Source organism: Gigantopelta aegis, chromosome 10, assembly GCF_016097555.1.
Source record: "Gigantopelta aegis isolate Gae_Host chromosome 10, Gae_host_genome, whole genome shotgun sequence".
NCBI classification, from domain to species: domain Eukaryota; kingdom Metazoa; phylum Mollusca; class Gastropoda; order Neomphalida; family Peltospiridae; genus Gigantopelta; species Gigantopelta aegis.
In genome coordinates, this window is record NC_054708.1 from 79467289 (window position 1) to 79488812 (window position 21524).

Genomic DNA, 21524 nt, shown 5'->3' on the forward strand with positions numbered 1-21524 from the left:
TTTAATTCGGCCATTTCCGGCAAACCGGAAATATACCACACTATTATAAATTTAGAAATCTCGCGCATTCACGTTAGCCACGAGAACGAAATGTAATATGCTATATTTTTGTTTTCATATATTTATTAGTAATTTACAGTGTATGGGGTATATAACTGTTTTGATTTATGCACGTGTGAGTCTGTGACATGTAACTACGCAAGTACTAGCCTTTATTTAATGTGACATGTAGGTCTATGTACTCAAATACCTAACTTAAGTTTTGTTTCTTGAATATACCGCTTCTTTCGCTTTTTGTTAATTTTGGTGACGGGGAAAACGGTACATCTTGAATTCACTGTCGATTTTGTGGTTTAAAAAAACGGTGCGCATTATATTGTGGTTTATGTTTTTTTTCTTGGAATAAACGTTCAAAGTGGGGGGTGCGCATTATACACCGGTGCGCATAATACATGGGAAAATACAGTACACTGAGGTGCAAGAGATACTTGTGGTTTATTTTCTGTAAATTACAGTGTGAATTACATCTTTTAAGAGATTGTGACCTCAGAATAGCTAAATGGCAGTGTCAGTCTGTATAACTCCACATGGTGTGTCATGCAAAATACTTGCATAGTGTTCTTTCAGTTCACACTTGCATAAACTGATAAATACTTGCAGTCTATTTAATAAAATACTGGTTTGAATACTTTTGCCTTCAATGTGTTTATAGTATTGTTTCTGCAAATTTCATTGAAAAATGTGTGCATGGCGTAGGAATACAAAGTTTCATCAAATAATCCCATTAGAGGACCCACTGGGGGCTACTTCACATTTTAGTCAGTACTTCATAACTGGTATATCAAAGGCCATGGTATGTACTATCCTGTCGGTAGGATGCTGCATATCACAGATCCCTTGATGCTAATCAGAAAGAATAGTCCATTACATGGAAGCAGTGGGTTTTCTCTCTCATTATCTGTGTGATTCTTAACCATATCTCCGATGCCATATACCCCCAATTAAAATGTGTTGAGTAGTGTCATTAAATACAACATTACTTCTGTTCTTCCTTGTTAAATATTCAGATCAGGTGACCACCACATGGCATTATTTCAGTAAGCAATGTCATCTTCTCTAATCTTAGCTCTGTGCATTCAAATGTGTCACTGAGTTATATTGCAAGTCACTGTCCAATATGTGTTAGTGCACATCATTGCAATAATTAGAGGACTATATTCATTCTTGAAAGTTTGTGGGTGGGGGGGGGGGTTTGTTTTGTTTGTTTACCGACACTGCTACAGCACATTGATTAATCAATCATCAGCTATTGGATGTCGAACATTCTTAAAAGAGACCATTTATAACACAACTTGTTTTTCTTTTCTTTCTTTTTCTCTCTTCTTTTTTTGTTTTATCCTACTACCTCCTTTCCTTTCTCTCTGAATTCCATCTCATTTCTTCCCGATCTGTAAACTCCTCCTATCTTTCAATTTTTTTCAGTGTCAACCTCTACATCCCAGTCCTTGTCTCTCCAACCACAACAGATGCTTGTCTCTCCATGCCACACACCTGCCATTCCCCATCAGCTTTTAGCTGTGGACTTAGTCTGACCACTTCAGAGAGTGTTCAGTAGTTACTTCTGGCATTGTAACCACCTATATACTACCCTACTACTGGTGGTCATAACACAAATAATACAATTTGTTTGTTTTTAATCATATATCACATGCTTTCATACTATAAATGGTCTCTATAAATGAAATGGTGCAGGGATGTGCTATGTTTTTAACTGAGCTATTCTGTCATGCAGTATGAAAACCAGTGGAGTGCTTTATAAGTAATGGTATATGTGTTTATGTGTAATATGTGTTTGTATTTATGCGTGTGTGTGTGTGTGTGTGTGTGTGTGTGTGTGTGTGTGTTCATGTGTGTGTGTGTATGCATGTGTGTGTGTGTGTGTGTGTGTGTGTGTGTTCGTGTGTGTGTGTGTGTGCGTGCGTGTGTGTGTGTGTGTGTTCATGTGTGTGTGTGTGTGTTCATGTGTGTTCATGTGTGTGTGTTCGTGTGTGTGTGTGTGTGTGCATGCATGCATGTGTTTAACTTTCTAGCTTTATAATAGGAGATGTCTAATAACAAACTCGTAAAAAAAGAAGAAGATTTATATAGATTTTCCAGTGTTTTCGTTCATCTCTTGGAACCTACGCATATATCATGTCATTTTTGTAATGTCATCTGGACATAAAAATTATTGATGTCTTAATCAATGGTAGTTAGGTCTACACAATGTCAGCAGAAATGATGAATGTTCTGTTTTCTCATTCTTATATTGATTTCAGTTTAAGTTTTGAGTTTCTAATTATGTTTCCTGTCCAATACACACCAGGACAGGTGTTAATTGTTAGTTTCCTGTGGTTACTGACAGAAAGATGTGGTATCAAGCCATTGAAATTCATTCTGGGTTGGTGCGGTAACCAGGGTTTGAACCCAGCACCTAAGGCCAGTACTGGTTTCTCGTCACACTGCACTATGTGATGGAGAATGTATGACGAAGTGTGGATTCATGAAAAATAATTCATGAGCATCGGAGGGGACAAGTTAATTATTTGTCATGAATCAACACTTTCAAGTACATTCTCCAACTTAATCTATTATTCATTAAAATTCTTAATGTGACTAGTTGTGAAATTAACTACTATTTTATATTTTTTAATGAAAAAATTAGTTAAAATAGCAAGGAATATTTACAAAATTAATAACTCAAAGTAGATCAGTAGATTAGGGGTGGAACATAGCCTAGTAGTAAAGCACTTGCCTGATGTGCATTCAGTCTAGGATCGGTTCCCATCAGTGGCTTGTTTCATTCAGTATTGTATAGCTGTGGGATGGTGTATATAAAGGATCCCTTGCTCCTAATCAAAAAGAATAACCCATACATGGTATGGTGGCAGTGGGTTTCCTCTCTCATTATCTGTCTGGTCCCTAACCAAAAGTCCAATGTCATATAACCATTATGTTCAGTGCATCATTAAATAAAAATATTCTTCCATCCTTTCGTTAGCCAGTTAATTCTGAGAAGTGGATGGCTGGCATTAAAGGTCTTACCTGTGCTAAACGTGTAATCTGTGATTCCCATTTAGTGTTCGACAATCTTCATTATATTCTATCTGAATATATTAACATCACTATATATAAGTATCAGGGCCCAGATTTTTGAAGCTATCTTAGCCTATGATATCGTAAAACTGCCGTAGGCTATGGCATGTGACGTAGGCTATGGCATGCGACGTAGGCTATGGCACGCGACGTAGGCTATGGCACGCGACGTAGGCTATGGCACGCGACGTAGGCTATGGCACGCGACGTAGGCTATGGCACGCGACGTAGGCTATGGCAGGCGACGTAGGCTATGGCACACGACGTAGGCTATGGCATGCGACGTTGTGATATCATAGCACTAACATAGCTTTGAAAATATGTAGCCAGGTTTATAAGCTTAAATTACATTTATTTAATGATGCAGATGTGTGGCCTTGTGAGCTAAAGCTTCATAATTGTTAACAACATATAAGTTCAGTTAGTTGTCGGTTCAAATCCCTGACCTAAACACACAAAAAGATTCAAACCTGTTCACAGCGTTAGATTGTTGAAAAATAATCTACACCTAGAACAATATTGTGACATACATCACAGGTATGGATTAATTCATAGGAAGTGCTATGATTTACACGGCTAACTGGCCATGACTACCTTGTACCTGTATCTGCATGTACCTGCTTTGTGAGGAATGACAAAATCTGTCGGTGGTTTTCAAGGCTGTCTCATGGCCTGTAATGTATTTCCTTTTGCCTCATTGCAGCTGAGCTGTCACAAATGGATTTCATTGATTGTAAATTGTTTTGTTTTTTCATAGAAACTGGTTTTATAACAAGCAGTTGAAGGAAAAATGAGGATCGAGAAAAAAAAGGTTGCATGCATGACCTAACTGGTTACAATGCTATCAGAACAAGTTCTTGTGTGCTTGCAGGAAGTGTTGTGGATTGTGGATTTTTCATGGTTATGTAATCAGGATAAGTGGGTGGAGGTTGAATGATCTTGCAGGGAATATACTTTCATTGAAAAGTTTAAAGTTTGTTTTGTTTAACGACACCACTAGAGCACAGATTTATTGATCATCAGCTATTGGTGTCAAACATTTGGTAATTTTGACATATGGTCTTAGAGAGGAAACCTGCTACATTTTTCCATTAGTAATGAGGGATCTTTTATATGCTTCATCCCACAGACAGGATAACACATACCACAGAATTTAATATACCAGTCGTGGTGCACTGGCTGGAAAGAGAAATATCCCATTGGGCCCATTGAATGGATCCATCGAGGTGGTTCGATCCTGTGACCTCAAGCGAGCACTCAACCGACTAAGCTGAATCACATCCTTTTTTCTTTATTAATCCCTGACTGGTCCAACCAGAGGTTTCATCTCAGTCCTTCTGTACGTCTGTCTGTTTTTCTGTCTGTCTATCCCACTTATAGTTTTCTGTCTGTCTATCCCACTTATATTTTTCTGCCAATTAGTTTGGCAGTGCCTCTAGATATTGTGCTGAATATTTTAGTCTTGCTTTATCATGTAAATGTTACAGATTAAGTTTGACTTTCATGGCAATTTACCCATTTGTTTACAGAGTTATGGCCCTTGAACTTAGAAGATAAGAAAATATGTTTTCAAACTGTTTTATTGGTGCCTTAAGATATAGATAGGATATTTTCTGTATTGATTTATACTGTTACAGATCAAGTTGACTTTCATGGTCATTTATCTATATTTCAAAGAGTTATGGCCCTTGAACTTATGAGATATGAAACTTTGTTGGGCCTGGTAGAGGACATGTACTGCTTTAGCATTACTCTCACAATGCTTATTTTATTTAGTTGGAATCAGAACTGATTGGACTGTTAAGTTATGTATAGTGTTGAAAAAATAGAATGTTTTTACCTTAATGCCACAGACAGGACAGCACATACAACATATTTTGATATACCAGTCATGAAGCACTGGTATGATTATTTAATTAGTTATAAATGTATATTTAATATCACATTTTTCTGAAAACAGAATCTTGCTTTTGATTTTGTTATTGCTATCGGTGTTGTTTTTCTTACATATTCCCATTGTAAGTTGAGTTACTTGGTTGTATCCACTTATGGTAATCCTGCTGCTAAAGGCTAGTGAGAGAGAAGTCTGTATAACAGTTTTATACTTCCTCTAAAACTGGTTCAAATTCACTCTGGATGGAAGCCGGTACTGGGATGAATGAATGAATGAATGAATGAATGTTTAACGACACCCCAGAACGAAAAATACATCGGCTACTGGGTGTCAAACTATGGTAATGGGAAAAACAAAGTGATGATCAACATCATTATAAAAATTCAACAGTTAAATAAAAACACAGTGTAAAGGACTGTGTAAAAATAAAAATATCACAGATAAATAGAATTAAAATTTAGAATAAACTGCAGTATCACGTAAAAATTGTAAAATAAGTTCTGGATGGAATCGAAATGATTCCATCACATTCGTTTGTCCAATTATATCTTTTCGAGTTTCATGCAGATGCTTATACTCCACCAAAATGTGTCGCACCATCAGAAGACACTGACAGTGCTTACATTGAGGTGGAGGATCTTTCTTTAAGATAAATGAATGAGTTAGATATGTATGACCGATGCCAGCACAACACAAGGTACTGGGATGTGAACCCAGTACCTGCCCACCTTAAGTATGATGGCTTAACAACTACACCACTGAGGCTGGTATATTTGTACATATTATTTGGCAACATTGTTTACTTAGAGAATAACTAACGAGCTACGAGGAATTATGAATTATCTGTCCCGAGTGAATGGATGTTGTAAACCCGAGCCTTTGGCGAGGGTTTTACAACATTCATTCACGAGGGACAGATAATTCACAATTTCTCATAGCGAGTTGGTTATTCTCTTTATTACCCATTGTCAATTTTAACTGATTTTTAATGTAAAAGTTCCTCTGGAGTCTACAACATCAGCCATTACGTGATATAATCTTACCCGCATTACATGACGTCATAGCATAACGGCGTTCTCTTTACAGCCAAATGTTTACAGTACAAAATAATACAACTGTATTTGCATTTGAAAATAATAATTTTTATATATTATTAAAGCCGCTGCTTATGAAAATATACTATTTCATGTTTACGAAACAAATGAGTCCATTTGTTTTTGTAAATCTTTGTAGATCGTATAACGTGTGTGTAATCTGACTCATGAATGAAAAAATTATATGAATGAAAGTGAAGTTCCGGCCATGGCAAGCAACCAACCAAACGTTGTGATTTTAAAGCCAGCCAATCAGTGGCTGTAGAAGCAATCTGCACACTGTGCAGAGATTGAAAAAATATTACCCCGTATATTTGAGCCCATATGGGTAATAATTTTCTATATAAACTAAAACATTAATAATGTTAAAAAATAATTAGTGTTTTGTAGGAACCTAATTAATATTCATGACATGACATCCATGATCTTTGATTGGCTTATTGCAAAAATAAGAAGATTGTAAACACTGACAACTGTTTGTTGTGGAATCATGAGAGGTATATGTATTATTGACCAATCCGCTGCTAGCTACCATGGGAGATATATATATATATATATTATTGACCAATCATCTGCTAGCTACCATATTGTCTGAGAAACGCATGTCTTTTCCAGAACAATATAAGAAAAGGGCCACCAGAGATGAATATGTAAGTGGATTTCTTGATTGCAATGGATTCAGAGCATAATAAACTGTTCCCAGGGGGCTTCATTGTATATCACTTGCTGCACACAGTCCCACTGCGATTCCTCCTTTCAAAACCATCAGGCAATGTTGTGTTGATTCTTCTGCAGCTTTGTTGCTCATTATCACCACTGATATACATTGGAGGATGTGGCGGTCATTTTGAGGGAAGATTTCCATCCATCATAATTACAATTATGAGACAATTAATTCATTGGGGAGTCCATTATGACACCAAAGATGTATTTTACAGCAGGATGCAATAACTTTGTGCCAAGTGATCACCCCTAATGTGTAAATTGGTATAAATTATGGAAAGGACGTGTTGGTGTGATGGCGATACTAGTCCAATCTGCACCTATGTATAGCTTATATAAGTACCAGTATGTCGCTCGCAGGCCAGGGTGTTGTCACTGCAGCGCAATGTTCTGAAAACGCTCTTCAAGCTTTCTTAAAAGGTGAACTTTTATGTCCTGAAGTATAATGAAGGTTGGGAGACCTCCATTCTGAATATGTGATGATGTACCACAGTGTTTTTTGTGCTCTTCCTGTATTGTTTTTGAAAACATCTTTGATGGAGTTGCTCAATTATTCATGAAGCTATATGTGTCTTAGAATATGATGTGGATTTTTGTTTCAGAAAGTGAACGTGCAATGTAATTAGCTTGGAAGACCACCATTTTCACAAGCTGATGACCTAGTGTAGTGTTTTTGTGCTCTTCCTGTGTTGTTTTTGAAGATATCTTTGATGGAGTTCCTCAATTATTTATGAATCTATATGTCTTAGAATATGATGTGGGTTGGGGGTTTTCATCAGAAAGAGAACTTGTATATCCTGCAATATAATTAACTTGGAAGACCACCATTTTTAGTATGTGATGACGTGTGTAGTGTTTTTGTGCTTTTCGTGTTGTTTTTGAAGACATGTTTAATGGAGTTCTTCAATTAATCATCAAGCTATGTGTCTTAGAATATAATGTGGGGGGTTTTTTCTTCAGAAAGTGAACTTGCATAGCCCGCAATGTAATCAAATTGGAAGACCTGCATTTTCATTAGCTGATGAAGTAGTGTTGTGTTTTTGATGAAGTTTATTAATTATTCATGAGCTTATGTGTCAAACAGTCTAATTCAGCTCTGAAAACCACAACTGATTGGCTGGTGAATTAATATATGTGAATTAATTAATTTATTTTTTGAAGTGCCTATGATAGTTGTTTTCTTGATTCTTGGGATTGTTTCTCTATTCTTGGGATTGTTTTTCTAAATTCTTAGGATTGTTTTGCTATTCTTGAGATTGTTTTTCTAAATTCTTAGGATTGGTTTGCTATTCTTGAGATTGTTTTTGCTATTCTTGGGATTATTTTGCTATTTTTTGTGATTGGTTTGCTGAATTCTTGGGATTGTTTTCAAGCAGAATGAAGCATCAGGATTTCTAACGATATATATGAAAACACATTGGTCAATATACATATATGTTAGTGGTTTTAACAGGTTGAGATTTTGATACCAAGAAGATTTGGAATACTGAATGAATTTGAATTTGTACAAAACTTTATACTTACTATGGTATCAGTACTGTTAAATCCTTGGCAACACAGGTCATCATGTTCATATATTGACCATCATTCATACTGGAATATATACATGAAAGTCTCTTCTGGTGCTCTTGGTTAGACTTATAATACTAATCAGTGTGTAATGTGGATTGAAATAAAAATGAATTTTGTTACAGTTGATCTACAATTTGGATGTTTCTATTTTTAGATCATGACATTGATTTGTTTCAGTTGATCTACAATTTGGATGTTTCTATTTTTAGATCATGACATTGATGACCTTGAGATGCAGGTGGTGCGGTACAAACCAGAAGGCATTGACGTTCTTTGCCGAAATACTAAATTCAGCAGGAAGGAACTGCAGATAATGTACCGGGGCTTCAAACAGGTAAAATAATCATTGTACCACATCAGTTACTGGTTCAGTGTGATACACTAAATGGTCACCACATCAGTTACTGGTTCAGTTTGATAAACTAAATGATCACCACATCAGTTACTGGTTCAGTTTGATAAACTAAATGGTCACCACATCAGTTACTGGTTCAGTTTGATAAACTAAATGGTCACCACATCAGTTACTGGTTCAGTTTGATAAACTAAATGGTCATCAGTTTGATACTGGTTCAGTACTGGTGAGTTTGATAAACTAAATGGTCACCACATCAGTTACTGGTTCAGTTTGATAAACTAAATGGTCACCACATCAGTTACTGGTTCAGTTTGATAAACTAAATGGTCACCACATCAGTTACTGGTTCAGTTTGATAAACTAAATGGTCACCACATCAGTTACTGGTTCATGATAAACTAAATCACCACATCAGTTACTGGTTCAGTTTGATAAACTAAATGATCACCACATCAGTTACTGGTTCAGTTTGATACCACATCAGTTAACTAAATGATCACCACATCAGTTACTGGTTCAGTTTGATAAACTAAATGGTCACACATCTGGTCACCACATCAGTTACTGTGTTCAGTTTGATAAACTAAATGGTCACCACATCACTGGTTCATGATAAACTAAATGGTCACCACATCAGTTACTGGTTCAGTTTGATAAACTAAATGGTCACCACATCAGTTACTGGTTCAGTTTGATAAACTAAATGGTCACCACATCAGTTACTGGTTCAGTTTGATAAACTAAATGGTCACCACATCAGTTACTGGTTCAGTTTGATAAACTACATCAGTTACTGGTTCAGTTTGATAAACTAAATGGTCACCACATCAGTTACTGGTTCAGTGTGATAAACTAAATGGTCACCACATCAGTTACTGGTTCAGTGTGATAAACTAAATGGTTCAGTTACTGGTTCAGTTTGATAAACTAAATGGTCACCACATCAGTTACTGGTTCAGTTTGATAAACTAAATGGTCACCACATCAGTTACTGGTTCAGTTTGATTACTGGTTCTGGTTCAGTTTGATAAACTAAATGGTCACCACATCAGTTACTGGTTCAGTTTGATAAACTAAATGGTCACCACATCAGTTACTGGTTCAGTTTGATAAACTAAATGGTCACCACATCAGTTACTGGTTCAGTTTGATAAACTAAATGGTCACCACATCAGTTACTGGTTCAGTTTGATAAACTAAATGGTCACCACATCAGTTACTGGTTCAGTGTGATAAACTAAATGGTCACCACATCAGTTACTGGTTCAGTGTGATAAACTAAATGGTCACCACATCAGTTACTGGTTCAGTGTGATAAACTAAATGGTCACCACATCAGTTACTGGTTCAGTGTGATAAACTAAATGATCACCACATCAGTTACTGGTTCAGTTTGATAAACTAAATGATCATCACATCAGTTACTGGTTCTGGTTCGGTGTGATAAACTAAATGATCATCACATCAGTTACTGGTTCGGTGTGATAAACTAAATGGTCACCACATCAGTTACTGGTTCGGTGTGATAAACTAAATGGTCACCACATCAGTTACTGGTTCGGTTTGATAAACTAAATGGTCACCACATCAGTTACTGGTTCGGTTTGATAAACTAAATGGTCACCACATCAGTTACTGGTTCGGTTTGATAAACTAAATGGTCACCACATCAGTTCTGGTTCGGTTTGATAAACTAAATGGTCACCACATCAGTTACTGGTTCGGTTTGATAAACTAAATGATCATGACATCAGTTACTGGTTCAGTGTGATAAACTAAATGGTCACCACATCAGTTACTGGTTCAGTGTGATAAACTAAATGGTCACCACATCAGTTACTGGTTCAGTGTGTAAACTGAATGGTCACCACATCAGTTACTGGTTCAGTGTGATAAACTAAATGATCACCAAACACCACTAAGTTTTATGGTAGTCTGATGAATTCTACTGCAACATTAAGTAGCTTATGGTTGTCTGGTATGGTCCTAAAAGCAAGAAATGCTTGGATACAGTAGTGGCAAAAATACAGGTATTTGAAAACCAGAAATTGCCACAAAAGGTAATGTCAGTTATCATGGAATCAACTGAGGCTGTGTAGGGTCCGCTAGTGTTCACCTGTCCACTAGTGTAACAATGAACACTAGCGGTTGCGATGTTGACCACTAGTGTAACAACGTGAACATTAACGGTTAACTATGTACAATGTCGACCGTTAGTGTTCACATAACTGGTTTTGATGTTGGACATTATTTTGATTTAGTCAATTTATATCAATGAAATGCGAAAGAAACATTACATCGTATTCAATATCGTACTGCAACAAATAATAAAAAAATTAATTTCATTATCAAAACCTACTTAGATAGAGCTGAGGATTAAGATACCAACATAGCCTCTGGTTGGGTTCGAACTCAGTGCCTATCAGTTATGAACATGATGATCAACCCACTAAGTTATTTAAATGGCGCTGGTAATTAAAACGCCCTCTCCCGCCTTGGGTACACCCTCAGACTTTGGGACTCGTCCTTTGAAGACGGAGTCTGTACCCATGGGGGGCATGCTTGAACTTTTGGTGGACATAAGCATGGTAAAATATTGTCCTGTCCTGTCCTAAAACGCCCAGACAGCCTATCGCTGGGTTCGAACCAAGTATCTACTGGTTTTGAATCCAGTTATCTATCCAATACACAGACAAGAATATTCAATAATTAAATTAATTAACTGCTGTTCTAATCGTTGGCGTTGTTACACTAACGGTCGATGTAGTAAAATTAGTCGACTGTGTTGACTGTTACTGTAACATTTTAAATTATTACACTAGCGGTCAACATTGCAACCGCTAGTGTTCGTTGTTACACTAGTGGACAGGTGAACACTAGCGGACCCTACAAGGCTGTGCCCCCCAAAAATAAATCTTGTTTTGAGAGCACATAAATGAAAAACAAAAATTCCCAACCAAATAATGATTCTAAAATTTACAATAGGGCTTAAATTGTTGTTGTCTTGATAGCTTTGGGGTTCTAAAAACTCAATATACTCCTTCCCCCACAATTTGTTTTAAAAAAAATAATCGCAAATTATCACACAAAAAATAAAAATAAATACATAAATAAAATAAAAATTACTACAACCACATCTTATATATTATGTTCTATAGAAATAATGGGTGTGTGTGTTGTGGTGGTTTTGTAGTGGTTTTTGCTTTTTAAATTGATGTTTATCTTGAACCACAGTATATTTTGAGGTTGCTGGTTCAATCTTCTCAACACTGAGTTAATAATGTTTGACTACCTCTATAATTATACTTGTTATATATAAATATATATGTTTTGTAGTTGTACCGAATGTCCCCTACGTTTCTCATTGTTCAAGAAAATCACTGACCCTAAAGAGTGTTGTTGTATTAACAGTTGTATGTGTGTCTTGTATTTGTTTCATGGACTGCAACAATGGAATCAACACATTATCTTCAATATGTGCAGAGCCCGTTGTAAACATATTTTTTGCTTCTGCTGTTACTAGGCAAATTCAATAGTGTGACATAGTTTACATGATTTAATATTCTGGTGGTCATTGATCAAGGTTTGGAACAATAGAACAACAATTTGTTTTTCAGCTGTCAGCAAATACTAGTAATCAATATGAACATTGTGAAGACATTGCTATGAACTCAAATGTTTTTTTCAGTTTGTCCCAGTTTCGTTTGAAATAATTTGATCATGGTTATTAATTTTACATTGGCATCAAGATAAAGAAAACTGATGAGAAATTAATACTATTATACAGAGCTGGACTAAAAGAAGTTAAATTGCCAATTGATCCCACATTTGTGATGTTACATATACAAGAGTTTGCTTATACCCACCACCAAATACACTCACCCCCCCAAAAAAAAAAACCTTTAAAATAGCCCCCCCCCCACCCCCCCCCCCAAAAAAAAACCCACAAAAAAAACCCAACCCAATCCAAACCAAATAAAATTATAAAATAGTTTGGAATTGGTGGAACAAAATGTCATTTTTTTCACCAATAAAAAAAAGAAGTAAATTTTTAGAAGGTTCATCATATTTTGATTCATTGAAAGGTAAAATATGACACATTATCTCTAACAAAACACAAGATAAGTTGATCTCTAAAAATTAGTTTAGAGTTAAGCATATATTTAAAAATAACAGAAAATGTGTTATACAATTATTTCTGCAGCTTAAAAAATGTGTGAGCTATTGACATTTGAATCTGATACAGTGACAGTCAATTAAAAAAAATGCTTTAAAATTTTGAAACTATAGAAGCAATAGTTTTTCCATAGTAATCATCTTAAAGTTACATTTCTGCCTGAAAGTAGTATATTTTTTTAATCACCCGAAAACTAGAATTTAAGACTTTAAAATGTACTATTAAATTTTAACCCTGATTGTCTCCCCCCCCCCCCCCATTGCATTGTGGGTCAGGATGTAATTCAGTGGTGTGCTTGCTTGAGGTGCAGAGAGTCACAGGACCAATCACTCTCTAAGGATGCAGGGTTTTCCCCATTCCAACCAAACCACACAAAGTAGCCAAAATTATCCAAAAATGAACCACTACTGTCCCAACCAGTGTCCCATGACTGGTACATCAAAGGCTGTGGTATGTCCTGTCCTGTCCATGCACATTAAAAAATTCCTTGCTGCTATATGATGGCAAGGGTTTCTCCTCCCCCCTCTCTCTCTCTTTCTCTGTCTCTGTCTGTCTCTGTCTGTCTCTGTCTGTCTCTGTCTGTCTGTCTGTGTCTGTCTGTCTGTCTGTCTGTCTGTCTGTCTGTCTGTCTGTCTGTCTGTCTCTCTCTCTCTCTCTCTGTCTGTCTCTCGCCCCCCCCCCCAAATCTCTCTGCTCTCTCTCTCTGTCTCTCTCTCTCTCTCTCTCTCTCTCTCTCTCTCTCTCGCTCCCCCCCCCCCCTGTAGTTTAAAATAGCTGTAGTTTAAAATATGCTGCTCTCTCTCTGTCTGTCTCTCTCTCTCTCTGTCGCTCTCTCTCTCTCTCTATCTCTCTCTTGCCCCCCCCCCCCCCCAAATAGCTGTAGTTTAAAATATGCTGAGGTGCCATTAAACAAACATTACTTTTCTTTCCCATTGTATTGTTTGTCCTGTAGAGTAGAAGATCCTTTGTCATTGTATTGTTTGTCCTGTAGAGTAGAAGATCCTTTGTCATTGTATTGTGTGTCCTGTAGAGTAGAAGATCCTTTGTCATTGTATTGTGTGTCCTGTAGAGTAGAAGATCCTTTGTCATTGTATTGTTTGTCCTGTAGAGTAGAAGATCCTTTGTCATTGTATTGTGTGTCCTGTAGAGTAGAAGATCCTTTGTCATTGTATTGTGTGTCCTGTAGAGTAGAAGATCCTTTGTCATTGTATTGTGTGTCCTGTAGAGTAGAAGATCCTTTGTCATTGTATTGTGTGTCCTGTAGAGTAGAAGATCCTTTGTCATTGTATTGTGTGTCCTGTAGAGTAGAAGATCCTTTGTCATTGTATTGTTTGTCCTGTAGAGTAGACGATCCTTTGTCATTGTATTGTTTGTCCTGTAGAGTAGACGATCCTTTGTCATTGTATTGTTTGTCCTGTAGAGTAGAAGATCCTTTGTCATTGTATTGTGTGTCCTGTAGAGTAGAAGATCCTTTGTCATTGTATTGTGTGTCCTGTAGAGTAGAAGATCCTTTGTCATGTATTGTTTGTCCTGTAGAGTAGAAGATCCTTTGTCATTGTATTGTTTGTCCTGTAGAGTAGAAGATCCTTTGTCATTGTATTGTGTGTCCTGTAGAGTAGAAGATCCTTTGTCATTGTATTGTGTGTGTCCTGTAGAGTAGAAGATCCTTTGTCATTGTATTGTTTGTCCTGTAGAGTAGAAGATCCTTTGTCATTGTATTGTGTGTCCTGTAGAGTAGAAGATCCTTTGTCATTGTATTGTTTGTCCTGTAGAGTAGAAGATCCTTTGTCATTGTATTGTGTGTCCTGTAGAGTAGAAGATCCTTTGTGATTGTATTGTGTGTCCTGTAGAGTAGAAGATCCTTTGTGATTGTATTGTGTGTCCTGTAGAGTAGAAGATCCTTTGTCATTGTATTGTTTGTCCTGTAGAGTAGAAGATCCTTTGTCATTGTATTGTGTGTCCTGTAGAGTAGAAGATCCTTTGTCATTGTATTGTTTGTCCTGTAGAGTAGAAGATCCTTTGTCATTGTATTGTGTGTCCTGTAGAGTAGAAGATCCTTTGTCATTGTATTGTTTGTCCTGTAGAGTAGAAGATCCTTTGTCATTGTATTGTTTGTCCTGTAGAGTAGAAGATCCTTTGTCATGTATGATGGTCTCATAATTGATTTCCACTGTGTTGTTTTTTATTGGACGTATGGCATTGGTGACCTGGTCATCATTCCTAGGAGGTTCCAGTCATATGTCTTGAAACTGTTAACACATGTACGTGTGTAAACAACTATGTGGTATCAAAAATAACACATGGTGTTCTCACCAACGTGTGTGTAAGAAACATGTTCAAAATACAAATGAAACATGTCTCCATGTAAAATTAAAAGAAACGTGGTGACTCGATTCAGCAAAATGGCAGCACACATGAAATCAGCTGCGGTGATCGAGTAAAGCTGAAATGAGATATTCTGTTTTCTGGATATTTCTAGAATACAGTCTCAAATTAGTATAAGGATTGTTATTTATAGCTAGACTCCTAAAAATTAGATCTTCTGTTTTCTGGATATCTCTAGAATACAGTTTCAAATTAGTATAACAGTTATTATTTATAGCTTCACTCCTAAAAATGAGATATTCTGGATATTTCTAGAATTCAGTGAAGAATAAAATGTATAGCTAAAGATGCTTAACTATTTGTGGTTTGTTTTATTGGGAATTTATTCACTAGGCCTGTGTCAGATGCTGGAATACACAAATAAAGTAGACATGTTTGTTGTTTATTTGTCTCTAAGGAATTTCATTTAGTTTGCTGTAATTGTTATCCAGTAATATCTGTTACGGACATTAGTAACACACTACATACTAAGTCACAGGTGGTTACATCTGTTTTGTTTCAGGTATTCACTGATGTATAATCAATACTAATGCCATTGTTTATGTCTGCTCTGGCGATACAGTATCGCTTATTCATGTATACATGATAAAAATAAACAGGTGAATCCATGTGGAGTTTTCGGGGTGTACTAATCATCTAATGTGCACCCTCCTGTCGATGACTATAATATGTGCACTCATAAAATTAATGCCATTATTTATGACAGGTTTGTATAAAAAGGTAGCTAATATTCAGGCACAGGGGTGGATCCTGAGGGGACTTTGGACATGTGTACATCTCTGCACCTAAAATAAAATAAAATCCAAACTTACGATATCTATTAATTTCTGTATATCCCAGCTATAATTCTGGGTTGTCCTAATGTCTGTAGAATCTCAAGGCCTTGCATGTTACCATTTGGCACATGCCAGGATTTTAATTTTGATAAGAATGTGTTTTTGTAAATAACTTTTAAAGAAGTTAACGTTTGGTTTATTTAATAACACCCCCAGCTATATTGGATGTTAAACATTTGGTAATTCTGATGCAGTCTTCAGAGGAAATTAACTACATTTTCCCATTATGTACACTTTCCCACAGAAAAAACAACACATACCATGGCCTTTGATTTATGAAATTGATTGTATACATCATCATCTTTATCCCAAAAACAACCCCAAAACCCCCAACAAAAACAAGCACATACACAAACAACAACAACAAAAAACTACAACATCAATTATATATAATAACTGAACACTGGAAGAAGAATGTGCACCCAAGCATGGCCTCCCCCCCCCCCCCCCCCCCCCCCCATCCCCTGGATACATGCTGTTTGTTAATAATGTGATGGTGACAGGTCAGAATGTATGTTAGGAAATGTGATGAATGAACACTGGAATATAAACACCACCAAACTTGCTGCCTCATTTTGTCTTTGCTGGCTTGTTGATTGTTATGTCTGCTTGTGGCATGTTCCAATTATTGATGTGTTCATGCAGCTATTTTCACATGGAGGTTCCTTTACACCAAACCACTTTCCATCACTGATAATGTTAACATTTTGTACTAAAACTGATGTAAGCAGTGTATGAGCAATCTAGCTGTAGGAAAATAGGGGTATCAATCAAGAAGCATTTAAGAGATTCAATGAATGTTTTCATTAGCAAAATCTGCATGTTTTAGAAAGTAACTGTTGCATTTGTTTTAATACATTGAAGCCCCTCAAAACGGGACCCTTGTAAATATTACAATTTGCTCAAAACCGGACATTGTTTATGGTTCCTTTTTAAATATGAGTACTGAACACACCGGATTAATTGCCCCATGACTGATGTTTTCCCCTGTCCTGTCCAGTTTGCCAAGATCTGTACATCAAAAACCTTGCTATGTCTGTCCTCGCTGTTGGAAATTGCCTATATAGTCAGGAGTATAGCCTGTGTGGTGGTTATGGCTACCCCTCTCTGTGTTTTTGTTTCTTTCTCTCTCCTTTAGAACTCCCTCTTTTCTCCTTTCTCTCTGACTCACCTCATTTCGCTGTCTGTCTGCATGTCTTTCTCTTTCTCTTTTTTTTCTTTCTTTCTCACTCTGTCTTTCACTTCCCCTCTATCTGTCTCCTTTTCTCTATCTCTTTTCTTCACTGTCTGTCTGTCTGTCTGTCTGTCTGTCTGTCTGTCTGTCTCTCTCTCTCTCCTCTCTCTCTCTCTCTCTCTCTCTCTCTCTCTCCCTCCCTCCCTCCCTCCCTCCCTCCCTCCCTCCCTCACTCTCACTCTCACTCTCACTCTCACTCTCACCCTCCCCCTCCCCACCCCCACCCCCACCCCCACCCCCACCCCACCCCCACCTCACTCTCACTCTCACTCTCACTCTCACTCTCATTCTCACTCTCTCCCTCCCTAAAGGGTTGAAATATCTATATATATTTGAGAATATGTTGAGGTATCATTAAACAAATATTACGTTTCTTCCTTTTTAATTGTATCTTTTACCATTTTCAATCTCCAGTGTCTGTAGAATTTACAATACACTGGCAGTTCATTCCCATGAGATCTTTGCTGAGCCAGTCAGAGAGGGTGTTACAAAATGAGGTATAATAATAACATTTATTCTAGGGAATTAACTAATACACGGTAAATACACTGTACTTTATGGACACAGTGTTCATCAAATGCTGTTCTCCATTGAATTTGCAAATCCACTTGGACATCATCCATATTAATAAGTTAGCACGTCATGCAGTGTGGTAGCCATTTGTGAATTGCTTTCTTCTCTTTTTTTTGTCAGAAATCATTTATCAAATATGAAGAGGATAAAAGCAATAATTGATCATATGTAGTACATTAGTGATGTGTACAAGTCTTGTATTCGTGTGGACGTGGTGTGTAGAACAGTGGTAGAGGTTGTACTACACCAAATAAAATCATGTAGGTGACAGTGTTAACATATTTGGTTTACAAAAGTTTGTTTTGTTTAATGACATCACTAGAGCACATTGATTTATTTATCATCGGCTGTTGGATGTCAAACATTTGGAAATTTGACATAGTCTAAGAGAGAAAACTCACTACATGTTTCCATTAGTATGATATCCTTTTATATAGACCATCCCACTGACAGGATAGCACATACCATAGTCTTTGATATACCAATCGTGGTGCACTGGCTCGAACGAGAAATAAACCAATGGAAAGAAAGATTTTTATTTTTTTATTTAACGACATACTCAACACATTGTATTTATGGTTATATGGTATCAGACATAGGGTTAAGGACCACAGATATTGAGAGAGGAAACCCCGTCACCACTTCATGGGCTACTCTTTTTGATTAGCAGCAAGGGATCTTTTATATGCACCATCCCATAGACAGAGTAGTACATACCACGGCCTTTGATATACCAGTCGTGGTTCACTGGCTGGAACAAGAAATAACCCAATGGGTTCACAAAATGGGGATTGATCCTAGAGTGAGTGAGTGAGTGAGGACTTTGCCACTGGGCTATGTCCCATCCCCCCTATGGCACAAGGAAATGAAAGACAGTTTTGAGAAATAGCTTAAGCACTCTGAGAACAAAACAATTTGAGTCATCAAATGAAATTGTGTGGTTTCAGGAAAACCACATAATGATCATACTGTTGATTAATTTTAAAGTGAACTTAAAATAAAAATAATCGTTAAATATATCAATCTGTAAAATTGTTTGAATCTTAATTTTTAAAAAGATATTTTTACAATGTTAACCATAAATTACATTTGTATGATTTTGTAGCAATGAAGTCTATCAGCTTTATTCTGTAACATTGAAAATGTTTTGGCTTCACAGAATGAAATGAAATGTTTTATTTAATGACGCACTCAACACATTTTATTTACGGTTATATGGCACCGGATCACAGAATGAAAGGAGAAAAAAAGAGTTAAGATTGTTTTCTTAATTTTGTTTAATTTGATATAACCTATATTACTGTGAGTTTGTTTTCTGCAGTGGGGGGGGGGGGGGGGGAGGGTTTTTTGTGTGTGGATGTATCTTTAAAGGAATGTAAACAAAAAACCTCGCAGTCTGTTAAAAGATTTATGTAAGAACGTTGGCAATTTGTGCACTCTTAAATCAGTCTCAGATGTTTTACCAAGTAAGATGGAGATCTGTTGTGAGGGTGAAGTGTAATATGGATTTTTCAGATGGAGTGATATATATGTGGGACTTCTTTGTTTGACAACTCTTCTTATAATTTCCTCCCGATTGTAACCTCATGTCTAGTGTTTATCACGTTTTTCTCTGACTTGGTTTTTCTTCACCAGGCAAACACTAAAGAAATAATTGTTTTGTATAAATCAACAGATTCATAAAAAAAAGTCCAAGATCACTTTTTATTTAGCTATAATTTTTCTTCCTTAATTTTCCCTCTGATGTTTTTAACAGAAAAACCCCACAGAACAAAACAAATAAAACTTGTAATAAAATGATGGTTTTGATAAAGGTAAATAATTCTTTGATTTTTTGTTTGTTCACCCAGCCAACACTAAAGAAATAATTGTTTACTGTAAATCAACAAATTCATAAAGAAAATAGTCCATGATAACTTTTTATTTCAGTTGTACTTGTTCTTCCTTAATGGTCCCCATTGATGTTTATAAGAGAAAAAACTGAAAAGCAAATAAACCATCTAATAAAATAATGGTTTTGATAAATGTAGATAATTCTTGCCTTGCTAACGATGACATGTTAATAGTGTGACATGGTGTTTTGAGTACTATTGATCTGTTAGTGAATTATTATTGTCATGTTTCTTGGCAACTTGCATTGTCTATTCACATTCCTGTAATAATTACGAACAAATCATTCTTTAAAGGTGCTGTATATGTAACTCACTATTTTATTAGTGGATTGGTATGTAGGCAATTTTTTGTTAATTAAAAGAAAAGAGATAAAGAAAATGAAACCTCACTTATGAAAAAACACTGAGTTGGAGCAAAACCCAAAAGGGGGGAGAATGACATATGTACATTGAGGGTTGGGGGAGTACACTTAGAAAAGTATATTTGTCCAACAATAAAACTTGCGGCCAATTTCTTTCATTTTTAATTGTAAATTAATCACAAGTGGTCACTTAAGTTAATTATGAGAAACAGCTGAAGACAATCATGTTCCTTCTTTCTTCCAAATATCGAAATAACCATACATAGTTTACAGGGACGGAGATTCGGCTCAGTCGGTAATAGAGCGCTTGTCTGAAGTGTTTGAGTCGTAGGGTTAAACCACCTTTGTATGCAGGCCCATTGGACCTTTTCCTGTCCCAACCAGTGCCCCACAACTGGTATATTAAAGGCCATGGTATGTGCTGTCCTAACTGTCTGTGGGAAAGTGCATATAAATATTCCCTTTCTGCTAATGGAAACTCCAACCCACCCCACCCTTTCCTGTCCTGAATGGAGGAGCCGGCCGAGGCCAGCACCTGTGCCCAGGACAGGCATGCTTGCTCGTGTACGTTAAACACTCTGACCTGACCTGACCTGCTAATGGAAAATGTGAAGACTACATGTTATGCTAGTATCAGACTACCAACTGCCAGCCAACTTTTTGCTGTCACAACTTCTACAATTATCCAGTTGCTAGTCTGAGTACTTTTACATCTCAATGTTGGTTGTATGTAACATTAGTTTGTTAATCTGAGCGCACCCGTTGTAAGTCAGGAGTTGGGCAAAATTACATAGCAACTGTCGAATTGGCCAACGTCATCATAACAGTTGACAGTCTGAACCTGGTATTACAATTGTCAAATGTTTGACATCCAATAGCTGCTGACGCGATATAACCGTAAATAAAATGTGTTGAATGTGTCGTTAAATAAAACATTCCTTTCTTTTTTTTCTTCCCAATAGCAGATGATTACTACACTAGTGGTGTTGTCAAACAAAACAAACTTGTACCTTTAACAGTAGTTTAAAATGTGCTCAGGTGTCATTTAACAAACATTCACTTTTCTTTTCTTAAAAACAACAAAAATAAATGAAAAAAGCAAAAACAAAAAATGGAAACAATAACACTGTTGTGAATACTTACTGTTTGATAATAATGCTGAGAGCTGAAACTTGGTTATAGATGAAGTGCTAGATAATGTGGTAAATAATGTGTTAAGACGTGTGTTGTCTGGCGGGCCGGTCCCAAGTTAACATTACTGATTGCATAGAAAGGATATCCTCATTACC

The 21524-nt window shown here is 36.6% G+C and overlaps 1 protein-coding gene across 4 annotated transcripts in view; it reads left to right on the forward strand.

Moving 5' to 3' along the window:
• The window catches only part of LOC121383253 (Kv channel-interacting protein 4-like), a 473604-nt gene that overhangs the window by 403784 nt on the left and 48296 nt on the right, over window positions 1-21524 (forward strand). For all 4 annotated transcript variants that reach the window (XM_041513154.1, XM_041513156.1, XM_041513157.1 and 1 more), the window contains one exon: window positions 8628-8752. In XM_041513154.1, coding sequence (XP_041369088.1) covers window positions 8628-8752 — 125 coding nt within the window. The remainder of the gene's footprint in view (window positions 1-8627; window positions 8753-21524) is intronic.